General features: G+C 32.9%; 1 protein-coding gene across 2 annotated transcripts; it reads right to left on the bottom strand.

Annotated features, from left to right (window-relative positions):
* Positions 1 to 246: 246 nt before the first annotated feature.
* On the bottom strand, positions 247 to 2,992 carry LOC104766643 (L10-interacting MYB domain-containing protein-like). 2 transcript variants are annotated; one of them, XM_010490562.3, is made up of 4 exons: positions 2,880 to 2,992; positions 1,673 to 1,966; positions 1,095 to 1,586; positions 247 to 989 (listed from the first exon to the last, which is right to left on the bottom strand). In XM_010490562.3, the coding sequence occupies exons 2-4, from the start codon at positions 1,955 to 1,957 to the stop codon at positions 426 to 428; spliced, it is 1,341 nt and encodes a 446-aa protein (XP_010488864.1). In that variant the 5' UTR covers positions 1,958 to 1,966; positions 2,880 to 2,992; the 3' UTR covers positions 247 to 425. The 2 variants fall into 2 exon arrangements, with proteins under 2 accessions (XP_010488864.1, XP_010488866.1); XM_010490564.3 differs by having other exon boundaries at positions 1,673 to 1,961; positions 2,880 to 2,990.
* Positions 2,993 to 13,844: the final 10,852 nt, after the last annotated feature.

Genomic DNA, 13,844 nt, shown 5'->3' on the forward strand with positions numbered 1-13,844 from the left:
TTACGGAGGTTTTACTGTATAAGAAGAGCTTCGAAAATCTAAATGAAAATTAAACGATAACTTCTCTCTCGGTATGAGAGGCCCAGGAAGCAAAATCATGTTTCTCGATAACTTCTCTCTCGGTATGGCTATATATGAAAAAATCATAAATTCATTAAGAAGATGAAGGTTACTTGTTATTCAAGGAAACTCCAACATATTTTAGATAATACCCATATCATGAGTTTGGCATAACAGTTAGGAAAATGGAAAAGGAAAAGAGCTTTGCATAATACTCATAAACATATATAAAATAAACTAGAAATAAAAACATCAAATAAACTTGAACAACCAAACATAAAGTTTTCTTGAAAATAAAGATAATAAGCAAACATAATACGATATTCTTAGCCATATTTGCCTTCTTAGCCATTGGAGATAGGATCTTAGCCACTGTATCGACGTCGAAGCAGCCAAGACATCTTCAAACTTGAGGTCTTCAACAGCAAGAAGATCTGCCTGTGCTCCTTCGTCATAAACAAGTCCAAGGCAAACATGTAAAGATCACTGCCTTTCTCAACCTCATCCATGACATCCAAACACTCCATGCATTCCGGAATGGTATACTCGTATTCCTTCACCAATGTCGATGCATCCACTGGAATATTCTCCATCAGTTCGGTATTGAGCCAGTGGCATACCGGAGTTACAGTTTCAACATCATCCTCCAAGTCTAACCTAATCAGCGGAATAGCCTCATGATCCTCGTCAACATTGTCCTCATAATTATCAGCTATATCGTCACTTCCTCCCGTGACTGGCTCGTTTATGCAGACTGCTGATGAGGGAGCTGGTTCATGCATCTGTGGTGCTTCAGAATGGTGATGGATCACTCTCCTGCGATAAGTACGGGGTTGAGCATTTCCAGGTTCGATACCTCTGAAGATCGTTGCTAGTTTCTCAGCGTGAGGGATGGGGTTCCATCTGTATTTTGAAGCTTTAGGATTAACCTATAGAATCAACAACAACAACATAAAAAGATCCAGTTTAGTGTTATTCCCAAGCTTCAAATTTACCAATTGATATAAAAGATATCGAGTAACGTTTTGTTATACCTTCAAGTAGTTCTTCCAGCCCTCGTTGGTTGCTCCAAACTTGCCTGTATTGGCATCCCACTTCAAGATGGGAGCGTCAACAGTTTGACACCATTCCCTCCAGCTTTGCATTGTACTAAACCAGTGGTTCTTGAGCTGCACTGGTGTGTAGTTTGCTCCTGTTTCCCGATTGATCATCTCGACCATCATATCCCAAGTCTCCTTTGGATAACAACTTCCGTTACGTCTGGTTGGTTTTGATGACTCTTGGAAACATAACTCGACAAAAATATCATGTGATGATGAGGACGACGACCATATATACCGAGGATGGATGTTAGACGCGGCACTTCCAGTATCATTTTCTTCATAACGATGCTCGCATCTTTGCTTCCTTTTTCTGCTACCTGAAGTACCCTCACCATCTATGTTAACACTTGCAAAGATAACCTCTAGTTTCTCGAAAAACAATGGAGGCCACTGCCACCGATACGGCCGAGCCTCAGGATGCACCTGTAACAAATCCAATCCTATGTTTTATTATAATAAACAAACACAAAAACATTATATATTTTTTTTTTTTAAATGTTGGTTTGTACCAGTAAATAGTTGGCCCAGTCTTGATCAGTGGCACCAAACTTTTTTGTCTGGGGATCCCATTTCATATCACTGCACTGAACCAGTCTTAACCATACTTTCCACTGCTTGAGCATTACATCATAATGATTCTTAAGCTGGTTTATGGTGAACCTCGCTCCCGTCTCTTTTCCAAAAGGTGTTAGTATATGCTCCATTCCAGGTAAATGCCCAAACGCCTTGTGCTCGACGCATAAGTCCACAAATTTTCTGTGGTATTCAGGTTTCCACGAGGCTCTCGGTGTCATAATTCTTTACTACATCAATAGATAAGCAAAGACAACAAAAAAACATACGTTACGTTACTTCCAAAATAATATTATATTACTGGTCTTACCGGTAATACCGTTAGATACCGCGAGAAATAAATACCGTTAGATACCGCGGAAAATAAATATATAAAAATTGGCACGAGTATATAATTAGTTAAAATTCTGTAGGATCGCGATATAATTTTCTCACTCCGTGATTCTATGGATTCTCAAAACATAGCTTTAAACCGCAACCAAATCTATACAAAATATACATCCAAATATATATGTCATAGAAATTTTACATCATTGCTAATTAAATCTAGGACTAATCTTAGTATTAAAGCCAGAAACTCATGAAACAACTACTATAAACAATTGCAATTGTTTTTGTGACTTATCAATCAAATTCACAGAACAATTTTCTAGCAAAATTTACTTAGGATAATCTTCACAAAGATGATCATACAAAAAACATACAGGAGACCACAAAAAGATGAGGACACACATAAGACTTATAAAAAAGTTTTAACAATAGTTTTTGGAGTGCAGATTCTGAAAAACCAACTAGATCGAGTGCTTGCTTTTTCATGTGATGAAAACTATGCAATCTATGGTTCACAAAAACATAATCTTAAACACATCCAGGAGACCACACATGACGAGGAAGAGGAACACACACATAATACAAAGAATAATTAGTCATAACAATAGTTTTTGAGCTCTTTCTGTTACACTAGATCTAGTCTTATGTTAACCCTAATTCGTATTTGAATGAAAACGATTCTGTGACTAGCGATTGTCTAATCGCACAAACAAACACTAAAATGGAGAGTTATCTTAGACCGTAACGGAGAAGAACAACAAATTTTTCTTTGATGATTTAAACAAAACAGCAACGTATATGTAAAACGTTTACCAGAGATTTAGACAAAGATTGATTCTGGCTGAAAAAGACAGACCGTTTCCACCGCTCAAGACTGGTGCTTCTCGTCTGAGATAACTATGTCTATGCGTACGTCTAGGGCCCCCATTTTATAACGGCTGGATGGAGCTACTTCTCTTAGGACAATTTTTTATTATTTTATTAATATGTTGCCAGGTTTTAATTTGTTGCATAAAATGACAGTTACTCTTTGATTCTACTAAAGCATATTGTGAATTTTTTAGTGTTAATTAGTAAGATAGGTAAAGTATAGATTTTTATTACTTTAGTTACCATGAGTCGTGTTTTTTTTATTTCTTACGCTTGATGTTTTCTTTCTTCAAAATAGATATACATAGGTGAGTTTATGTATATTATTTAATTAGGTTAATTATTATGAGTTTTTAATCATGTGGATGATTGAGTTTAGGCATTAGATTATTATTATTATTATTATTATTATTATTATTCAGTAGATATACAAATGAGTTTATGCACACGAGATTTGAAAAAAAAAAAAAATTAATTTGGTTAATTACCATATATAAAAATACTACATACACAAGCAAGTTTACGTGTGCTAGATTTTTTATATATGACAAGTTATATAATTAAGTTAATTATCATGAGTCTTTTTTTGTTATATACATGAACTTGATTAAGTTTACACATAATATTATCACAAGTACGTTTGCCCGTAAAATCACATGTTATATATTTAAATTAAAATTAAGGAAAAATTTTAGTGTGAATATTTGATGTTCAACATTTTTCTCCAAAACTACATACATAGTAAAAATAGCAAATGAACTAAATGTAAAGTGTATTTAGTCATAAAAAATGCAAAAAGTTGACTATCCTTGTTATACATTTTGGTATTCAGTTATATCAAAATTTAAAGTGTACTTTAGTCAAAAAAAAAACAAAGTGCAAACATTTAAATATGAAATGAGTGAAAATTTATTGTCATTATTATTAATTTTTTTTTGACCAAGCAGTTTTAGTCAAAATAGACCTATGTTTGGCTAAACATAATTATTATCTATTTTTTGGACCATTAAAGTGTGAGACTTCTCTTACTACATATAAAATAGTAAATCAGTAAATCTTATGGTCAAAAGAAAAGAAATAGGAAGCTAAAAACAATATGGGAATCTTTGATAATCTTTTCCATTATCTCTATTATGATTTTTTATTTCTATTTTTGTATAAATTAAAATATTTGGTCAAGTAAGATATATGACAAAAAAATTGCTTCAACTTAGACTTGGATTTGGTTGAAATGAAATTGAGTCTAAATCAATTTATATGGTTTTATTGACTTTGATTGACCCTGCTACAAATAGTATAATTGTGTAGTTGGATCATTAGTCAAACTAGATTTTAACCCGCGGTATACCAAGAGAGAAATTGTTTTTTTTTTTTTATAAAAAAAATTGCTTTATTTTTTTACATTTTGTTATTAGTCAAAAATGTTTTTAGAACTAATATAATTTTGTGTTATTTCATTTTTCATATGTATAAGTTTAGTATTATGGGATTTGTGTAAGCGTTATAGCGCGGACATATAAATTTCTTTATTTATTATTTATGTTGTATTATTTTTTTAACCCTCAGTACACCGCATGACCATTTTTTGTTATATTTAGTTTATTTTGTGTAGTGTTTGAGTTTCTATTTGGATTTGTAGTTATTAGAACCAAAAAAAAGATCTAAATACATAATAAGTATTTTATTAGATGTGATTAAGTCAAATTTTCCTAATGATTTAATTTTTTGACACAATCTTATTTAAATCTATTTCATTTGATATGTCAAATATTCTAATATTAGTGGTGTTGACAAATAATAAAATGAAAAATTAACCCGTGTTTTAGCACAAAGTTAATGATCTTTTTATTAATTCTAACACGTCCTTTTTATAACTCGTATACTATATAACACATTATATATTATTTCAAACTTTTTTAAGTTTACATATTCATAATATTTTAAAGTTCTTCTTAATTTTATATATATATCAATAATAATATTTTAAAAATGGGAATCTAAAAATGGAAAATCATGATGAAAATTAAATTTTTGTTTTCTTTGTTTGCAAAGGATTCAGATATAGAATATCTTCAAAAGACAATAGAAGATGAATGTAATATATCTAGGAAACTGTAACGCCCCGACCACCACCTCTTAGTAGACCCCATGTCCAATCCCAGTCCATGGGCCCATCTTCCTTAATGGGCCTCACGTCCTCTCACTAGGCCCGTGAGCCCATCCATATCCGACTGCTGAGTTTACTACGTCCGGGTGGCTTTAAAGAATTGTTATTGTCCCTACAAATCACTACATGATCTTTCCTTGTATTTTGTCCTCACTCGCACAGTTCCGACAGTCACTTCCCAGAAGGTCACCCATCCTGATACTACTCCAACTCAAGCACGCTTAACTTTGGAGTTCTCTCAAGACCTCTAACAGAAAATATAAGTGCACTTTGATGACATAGGTGGTTAAATCAATTCTTTTAAACCTCTCTGCAAGTCTCTGAAACCGGGGTGTCACAATTCACCTCCACTAACAGATCGCAACGTCCTCGTTTCGCACCCAGACCGTCACTTCCTGATGATGTGAGTCCACTCGACTCTACACTCGTATGGGTTCGGCTCTGATACCACTTGTAACGCCTCGACCGCCACCTCTTAGTGGGCCTCACGTCCAATCCCAATCCATGGGCTCACTTTCCTTAATGGCCTCACGTCCTCTCACTAGGCCCGTGAGCCCATCCATATCCGACGGTCGGTTTGCTACGTCCGGGAGGCTTTAAAGACTTGTTACCGTCCCTACAAATCACCACATGATCTTTCTCTGAGGATCACAGTTTCGACAGCCACTTCCCGGAAGGTCATCCATTCTGGTACTACTCCAGCTCAAGCAAGCTTAATTCTGGAGTTCTCTCGGGACCTTTGACCAAAAATATAAGTGCACTTTGGTGACATAGGTGGCCAAATCAATTCTTTTAAACCTCTCTGCAAGTCTCTGAAACCGGAGTGTCACAAAAATAAAATCTGAAGTAATTGTTATTTTTGAAAATTTTATATTTCAAAAATGCTAATATAGATTTGACCATAATTGAAATTAAGTTGAAAATATTTTTAGTTTATTTTTGAGTCTTACTTTGCATAGTTAAACTATATATTAATAATAAACAATTTTTAATAATTAAAAAATACAAATAAATATATAGGCAAAGAAAAAAAATAAACATACAAAAATGGGTTTTGGTTGAATGTACAAAAACTTTTTGGGTGTTTTACGTTAAGCCATATATAGTTTGATTTGATATGTTCAATTTAATAGGTCATATGTGAATTAAAACAAAAACCAAAAAACAAATGTCTATATATACATAAAGGAAACAAAAGATATACAGTAAATTAAAATTAAAAATTAGAGGAAAATGTTCATCTTCCCAGTCTTCCCAAACGATTCTGCTCATGCACCTGGACAAAAAAAAAACAAAACAAAAAAAAAAGTTCAGTTAACATCCACAGATATATTTTGGTGGATCTATCAATTCCCAACGGATTCAAGTTTTCATGACGATAACAATAAAGCTCTGGAGGATTTGTACTGAATTGATTATCTGATCGAATATGAAGTTGAAGAAGATTTTATCGCTTGGATACACCAGAGAAAAGCAAAAGAATCCGTTATTAGAATTTTTATTTTGAATCCCCTATATAATATTAGGAAAGTACACAATCTTATTTTTTTGTAGACTTTATAATTTTAATAGGTTGGTTACAAATTGAGTTATAGATTAAATATAAGTTGGTTACAAAAAAAATTATAGATTAATTGGTCAATGCGTGGGCTATATGAATACACTTAAGAATATCCCAAAGAATTCTCTTAAAGAGAATATCCCAATGATTTATACGATTTACAAAAATAAAATCTCCATTATTCTATATATTGTTACACCATATTTACTGTTGTATATAAAAATATACTGTTAGGCGTAAAAATGAATAAAATATTGGTAATTAATCACACGTAATCGTGATTTCCGAGATTTTACTGTGCAGTTGAAAATAAAATCTTGCCTAACACCCTTCCAAGCTTTTCATATAAATCATTCATATCTCCATTCACCGAAATACATCGCTCATATTCATACCAAAAAATTAAAAAAAATGACAATCCTTTCTCAGTTTACAATGTTAAACCGAGTTGTTCAATTTATAAAATATTCAAGCTTTAGTAGTATTATTATTTTATAAAATATCTATTCAACTAAAATTTTGACGGAGTAACGGGTCAAAATTTGAATATTTAAATTCAATTTCATAGATTTCTTTTGTAAAATTGTATAATTTTATATACTATAATAAACTTTTAAAATAATTTAATTTGAAATACTTTAAAATAGTTTAATTTGATTTTTTTAAGAATATCATAAATGTATGATAGATCAAAAAGTTAAAAACACTCTAATTTGATTTGCTATAGCAAGGGTAAATAATATGTCATTATAATATGAAAGAATTCCAAGAAATATGATTTTTGCTGAAGCACGGGTTGAAATTTCAAGAAATATAATTTTTCGGATTAAATTAAAGTTTGGAATAATGTTATTTGGTAGGCTTTCTCGGTCAAGATGTTTTTGACAAATATATGTTGCATATTTAGTACTAAAATTAATATGCAGTATACTATGGGAAAAAAGTATACTATTGGTTAAGTCATAGAATCAACAATCAAAATACAATATATAATTTTAAACACTAAACAAATCAAATAAAATTAACAAACAAAAATTAATTTTTTTTTCTCACACAACTTAACTCGCAGTATGCCGCGGGTAAAAGTCTAGATCTACTAGAATATATCTTACAAAAATATGTTATTTTCATAAGTCATATTCAACATATGATTTCATGGCATAGTATTCCATCCAAAAAAAACTTTTTTAAAAAATAAAACAATTACATATATGATGTTTTGAATAAAAATTACAAAATAAACAATAAAATTTTCAACCCGTGCTCTAGCACGGGTCATATTCTAGTACTGATAGATAAGAGTAGTTGTTATTCGATGTGATGAGTTGAATGGTATGTATTTATAGTAGTTTATATAAGTTGTCAGGGATAGAGATGAAGAGTTTATTGATATTTTTGGTGGGCAAGTACAAAATTTGTCAAAAAATCTTAATTATGGATAGAAATTAAATTTCATTAGTCAGTCTTTACTTTTAGAATATGCCATATAATAAAAAGTAAGAGTTGGGATTTCATGAAATATATATATTACAAAGATTTTTATAATAAATTTCAGAGTAATAAAGGATTTCCTTGTTTGAATTGATTCAAATATGGTTTTCCAAAACTAAGAATATTCATTCTAAGTTTATGGCATCAGAGTAGCTAAATTTGCGGGTATTATTGTGATATCTAAATCATATTCTTGTTTACAAAAATTATTGGTCAATTTTTTAGATTTGAGTAATTAATTCAATGGCATGGGATTATTGTTTGATTTTTTTAAAAAACATGTCTTAAGTATAGTGGCATTGGATGTAAATATTTCCCAACTCCAAGCTTTCTTTGCTAAAATTACAGTGAAAATGTTTATATAAATATGATCTCTTGTTCGGTGGGAAAGATTGAAGTGTCCTGATTTGACAAAAAAACACATTGTTGCATAAGATTATGACTCAACTTTTCTTTCTAGTAATCCTTTGCTTTGCTCCCTCCCTTTGACTCAATTCTCACCTTGAAAAAACTATAGCAGTAAAAAACAACCCAACTCAATTCTCACATTTAATCTGTACAGATAAATACACAAGATTATGTTTATCTTGGAAAGCTTGTGTATGGTCACAATCTCAATGTGATTTGAGCGTCTTGATCGATGTGCTACATGTTGTTCAATTCTTTCATCTCATATTTCGCAGATGAATCAAGAGAATAATATTCGATCTATTTTATTCAACTCATCTTTTTCAACTTGTTTATATCTATGCAATCATTTCCACCAAAATTGTCTATGCAGAGATATCTCTTTCATAATTTTTTTTCATTTTTTATTACTTTTAAAATTTAAATACAAATAACCAATGGATGTGCTCTTTTAGAAGTGTGTATTCAATCTAACATTTTATTTTAAGTGATTTGTGTAAAGCTAACAAATCTTATTTTATTCAAACATGGATTTTAAGAAGTTTTTTGAAATCCAATCTTAATGAATAAATGATTTGAAAATCTAGTTTAAAATCCAGTATTATTCAAAATGTTTTGAAGATTTGAATTTTAATTATTTTCATGGATTATGGAGGATTTTAGAGGATCTCTTTAGTTAAAAATACATAAATTTTTTATTATTGAGGACCAAGATTTTATACCATACTAATCAACCTCCAAAGACGAAAACATTACAAATGGATGAGCCAAAACTAACTAACTCCCTGATCCAAAAGCAAGTCCAAAGACAAGATACAAGCAGATAGAATGATAGAGCAAAGTAATCCTAACACTTAGACAATAACTGTAGTCACGGAAACATCGATCTTTGAAAACATTATAACGAATAAGTAAGAAGACACCTTGGAAAACACCAAACACACAAGGTGAGATGTTGCTAGAGATTGAGTTCGCCACTGGGGTAGACAAGAAAATCATAATATTGGCTGAAAAGACAAAGCTGATAGGGCACCAAGCTGACAAGCCGTTGAAACCATCAGAGGAAGAAATCTCTGGAAAGCATCCTTCAGACGGTTGAATGCACAAGCGCCATGGAAGCAAGGATGATGGTGGAATGCTTTTCTCCAATAACCTGGAAAGAGAAGCAAAACCAAAACCAGGGAGGAGGATAGAAGTATATCCACTCCAGCAAGAGTGATGCACATAAGTATATCCAAAACAAGGTCTTCTAAATTCAGTGACGGAAAAGCCAGCTGGTGACTCCCATCGAGGCTTGAAGAACACACCAAACAGCCTCACAAGAAACATGGTTGGGCCGTCGAGACATACTCTATTAATGGGCCAGAAACGCAAACCCACTAAGGAGAAAACACACCCAAAGATCCAAAAAGTATTGGACCAGGCCCACCAAAGAAACAACTTCAGGGTCCTCCGCACAAGATCTAGCTCAGGCGAGAAAACATCACGGCGGCAGATAGGGGAGGGGGAGGAGAAAAGGATGGACCAGAAAGCACCAGCAGTACCTGATAGGTTCGATGGATAAGCTATGGAGGGGGAGAACCGGTGAGTAAATCACTAGGAGGAGGTTAGCGGCGGACTGGGAGAGAAAGGTTCTCCCAAAATTAATTAAGAGAGACTCAGGCCCAGATCCAGGAGGAGACACATAGCAACACTTGGGCAAGCGCCGAAAAGGAATCCGGTAAATGAAGCGATTCCGGAAGACGCGGTAAATCGAACGCCAGAGATGAAAAGAGAAGACAGATCACGACGGAATTAACACCGGATTTGAAACCCGGAGTACGGTTTTAACGAGATCTTAAATCGAGACGAGCTTGGATTTGACAGGAGAGAGACGGAGCAGCAACACAAAGGCAGGACCCGACGCCGGCGAGCCATAGCTACACCGACGTCAGAGAGAAGATACGCTCTTGATGGCTCGAAAATGACGGCTAGGGCGAACTGAACGGAGGAGAGAGGAGAGAGAGCGTATTATTTTTGTTTCTTTTAAATACATAAATTGTTTGAAAGGATTTTATATTTTTAACCGCTGTAATTGCGTCTAACACTTTTAAACATTATTTCGATTTAATGGTTAAAAATATAAATGCAGTCGCTGCTGCTGCCGCATCTGCAACCGCCTGCATCAATCAAACAAACAAACTTTGTCAATATATTTTTAATGCTAAATTTCATAATTTACCTCTAAATCTGAAGCTCATTTTATTATATTTAAGTCATTAATTATTTATCAAATATATACAAAAATTTTATTTCACTAAGAGTGTTATTTTCTACTTTCGTTTCTCAGACCAGAAATTATTTTTTATCTTTCATACTTTTTCTTTACTTTTTAGTTTTTTTTTAATCTTGAGAAATGCTCTCAAAAACTACCGGTTTTAGAACATTTCCATCAATAAATTTTTAAAATTTGCTTAAAAGTTATTTTATTATAAATTTTGAAAAAAAAGTTAAATTAAGAACTTCTAGAAATTGTCAAAATTTAAAAGGTTGATTGATAGCTGCTAAACATCAAAATCAATTAGATATGGAAGTAAAAAAGAAGAAAAAGAAGAGGAAGAAAAAGAAAAAGAAGAAAAGACAACCAATCATAAATTGACACATAGAATTGTTTAACAATTTCTAAAAAGCTTAGCTAAAGATTAAATCTTAACTTTATTATATACTAGCATTTGACCCCGCTGCACGCGGGAGTTAGATGAGGGTGTATTTTGGGTTGTTTTGGTATATTGTTTTTTGGTTACATTTATTTTCTTTTGTTCTTTTGTTGGTTTTATTTTTTCCTCTAGGTTTTTGCAGCAAGTATAATGTAGTGAAATTTTTATTTAAAATAAATTTGAATCATCTTGATCTTTTTTTGTTTCAAAAAAAATATAGAATTAGAAGTTAAGATTGTATAGTTTTTTGTCAATGCTTTTGTGTTTGTAGTGATTAGGTAGTGGTTTCTTTTTTAAAAAGAAAAATATGTCAATTACTTACATTTCTGTTTTTATTGATTTTATTTTGTGTTTCAGCCGTTGGGCCCTATTTTTCTGTAAACCTTAAAATTGTGTTGGCCTATTGGATCTTTAATGGTATGTTATTGAGGTGGGAATGGCTTAATTCTCTTTGAAAATAGGATGTCCTCGTGAATAGATAGCAGATAAGCAATTTTTGCGATCTATAGAACAATATGAGTGTTGAAACTATAGCTTCGATGCTTGTAATCCTTTTTCATTCATCCCTTTCATCGATGCACAATTCTTCATTTTTTTGGCGTATTTGGGTGTTTTCCTCATCGCTTCGCATCCGTAGGAGGTAATTGGTTCTCCCCTGATGTTTTCAGTCAAGGTAAGTGTTAATTCGTGTGCAAATCTGTTTATTTTAAAAAGTGTTGTGTTCGTTTGATTTTCTAATTAATTAATCCATTGTTTTTGAGATCTTAGTTATAAGTTTAGTTTCGGTTGGCCCCAGAGTGAGTGTTTCGATTGGATGTGAATTGTGTTTTGTTAAATTAAATCTTCATGTCTATGGTGCTCTTATTTTTTACATTTTGGGGTGTTTATTTTTTGGCCGGTTTAGTGTGTCACTAAATTTAGTTCTAGCGTGAACTTAATGTGGAACTCGAATTTCTACATCTTTTTCGTGAACTAACGGTGTGTGCATCTCTTACATTCTTTGTGTTTGGTTATAGAAGTAGTATAGCAGAGGCGGTAAAAGAAAGTCAGTATTTAGACAATAAATTGAATTGTTGGGACGCTCTCTCTCTTATCTCTCTAAAAATCTTTTAGAGAGAGAGACGTCTTTTTGCTCTGCCATCCGATTGGTGTCAATCGGTTTCCCATCCGACATCCTCCAGCTTACATAGTGAAGGTTGGTTGGTCGTTTTTGTCTCTGACATAGGTGGTTTCCATGACACCTATGGCTGGCTTTGTCTCTGGCATATGTGGATTCCATGGCACATGTGGCCGGCTTTGTTTCCAGCATAGGTGGTTTTTATAACACTTGTGGCTGGCTTTGCTCTAACGATATCGGTTTTCATAGCGAGATCGGTTGGGTCTCTATCTGGTGTTACCACCGCCAATTGGGGATTTTTTGGTTTCGAATCTGACAAAGATGCTGTCCAATTGATCTGAGTTTGTCTTGGATCGTCGGATTACCATCCTTTGTCAAAAAAAGCTTTGGATTCGAAACGGTTTTGATGAAAGCAAGTCTATGTTTGGTGAACTGCATAATTTCTTTGAAGATTAAAAGCGTTTGTTTGAAGAAGAAGATGAAGAAAAATTACAGATTTGCATAAAGTGGAATCATATTCTCATCAAAGCTTAAACTAGGATTTTGCCTTTAATTCTCTCGGCGAAGCTTGAGATCTGGCGCAAGAATTGAGTAAGCTTCCCGGTGCCTTCCACCGGTCTTGAAGCTTTCCGAGAATCGGCTGATTATCCGAGACTCCATCTTCTTCGGCTTCCCCCGTGTCAACCAACTTGTTCCTCTTTTTGTCACGTGTCCTATGTGGTGTCGATTGCTTTTTCTTTAGTGTTATGTTTCCTTATTTGGGCTTTCACTATGTTTTTAGTGGCTTTATTTACTTTAATGGGTTTGTAATATATTTGACTCGTCACAATTGGCTTGGTCCGATTGTCTATGAATAAATAACACACTTCTGAAAGAAAAAAAAGTAGTATAGCATAGGCACATGTTGTTATTGAACTGAAGTCGGTGGGCATAACTGTGAATTGAATTTTTCTTCCTAACTCTTTCTTTAAGCTTTGTAGATGTTGATTTAGTTTGCTTCTCCTGAGGTTGCTATTGATTGTTGTTTTTGTGAGGTTGCGCTTAACGATTGGAAATTTAACTTCAGTATTTCAAATCTTTAAGCTATATTTCTTGTGGGATGCTGGTTTATAAAGAAAGCTTGACTCACTTTGGACATTTTAAAGTTTTTTTTTTACTTCGTATATTTTAATACTACTAAGTTGATTAGAAACTTGGTTGCTTCTTGTTCTGTTTTTTTTTTTGTTTTTTAATTGTTGTACCGAAAGAGGTCGGTTAGTTTAAATTTAGGTTTGTGAATTTGTATCTAAGTATTAGTAATAGATGGTTGGTAATTTATAATGATGTGATAATGATAGGGTTGAACTTATATTTTTTCCATTTATTTAATGTGCTGTGGCATACTCTTAGATGAGTTTCAATTTGGGAGAGGTGGACACTCTTATAGGGTTCAAATTGTCTCTTTTAATAGTAGTAGCTATCAGAAAGT

Source organism: Camelina sativa, chromosome 19 (genome assembly GCF_030686135.1).
Source record: "Camelina sativa cultivar CO46 ecotype springtype chromosome 19, ASM3068613v1".
NCBI lineage: Eukaryota > Viridiplantae > Streptophyta > Magnoliopsida > Brassicales > Brassicaceae > Camelina > Camelina sativa.

Excerpts from the sequence above, each read along its gene's own strand:
- LOC104766643 (XM_010490562.3), bottom strand. The coding sequence starts at position 1,957 with ATGACACCGAGAGCCTCGTGGAAACCTGAATACCACAGAAAATTTGTG. Across the intron at positions 1,587-1,672 it reads ACTGGGCCAACTATTTACTG|GTGCATCCTGAGGCTCGGCC; the intron begins GTACAAACCAAC and ends GATTTGTTACAG. Across the intron at positions 990-1,094 it reads GCTGGAAGAACTACTTGAAG|GTTAATCCTAAAGCTTCAAA; the intron begins GTATAACAAAAC and ends TTGATTCTATAG.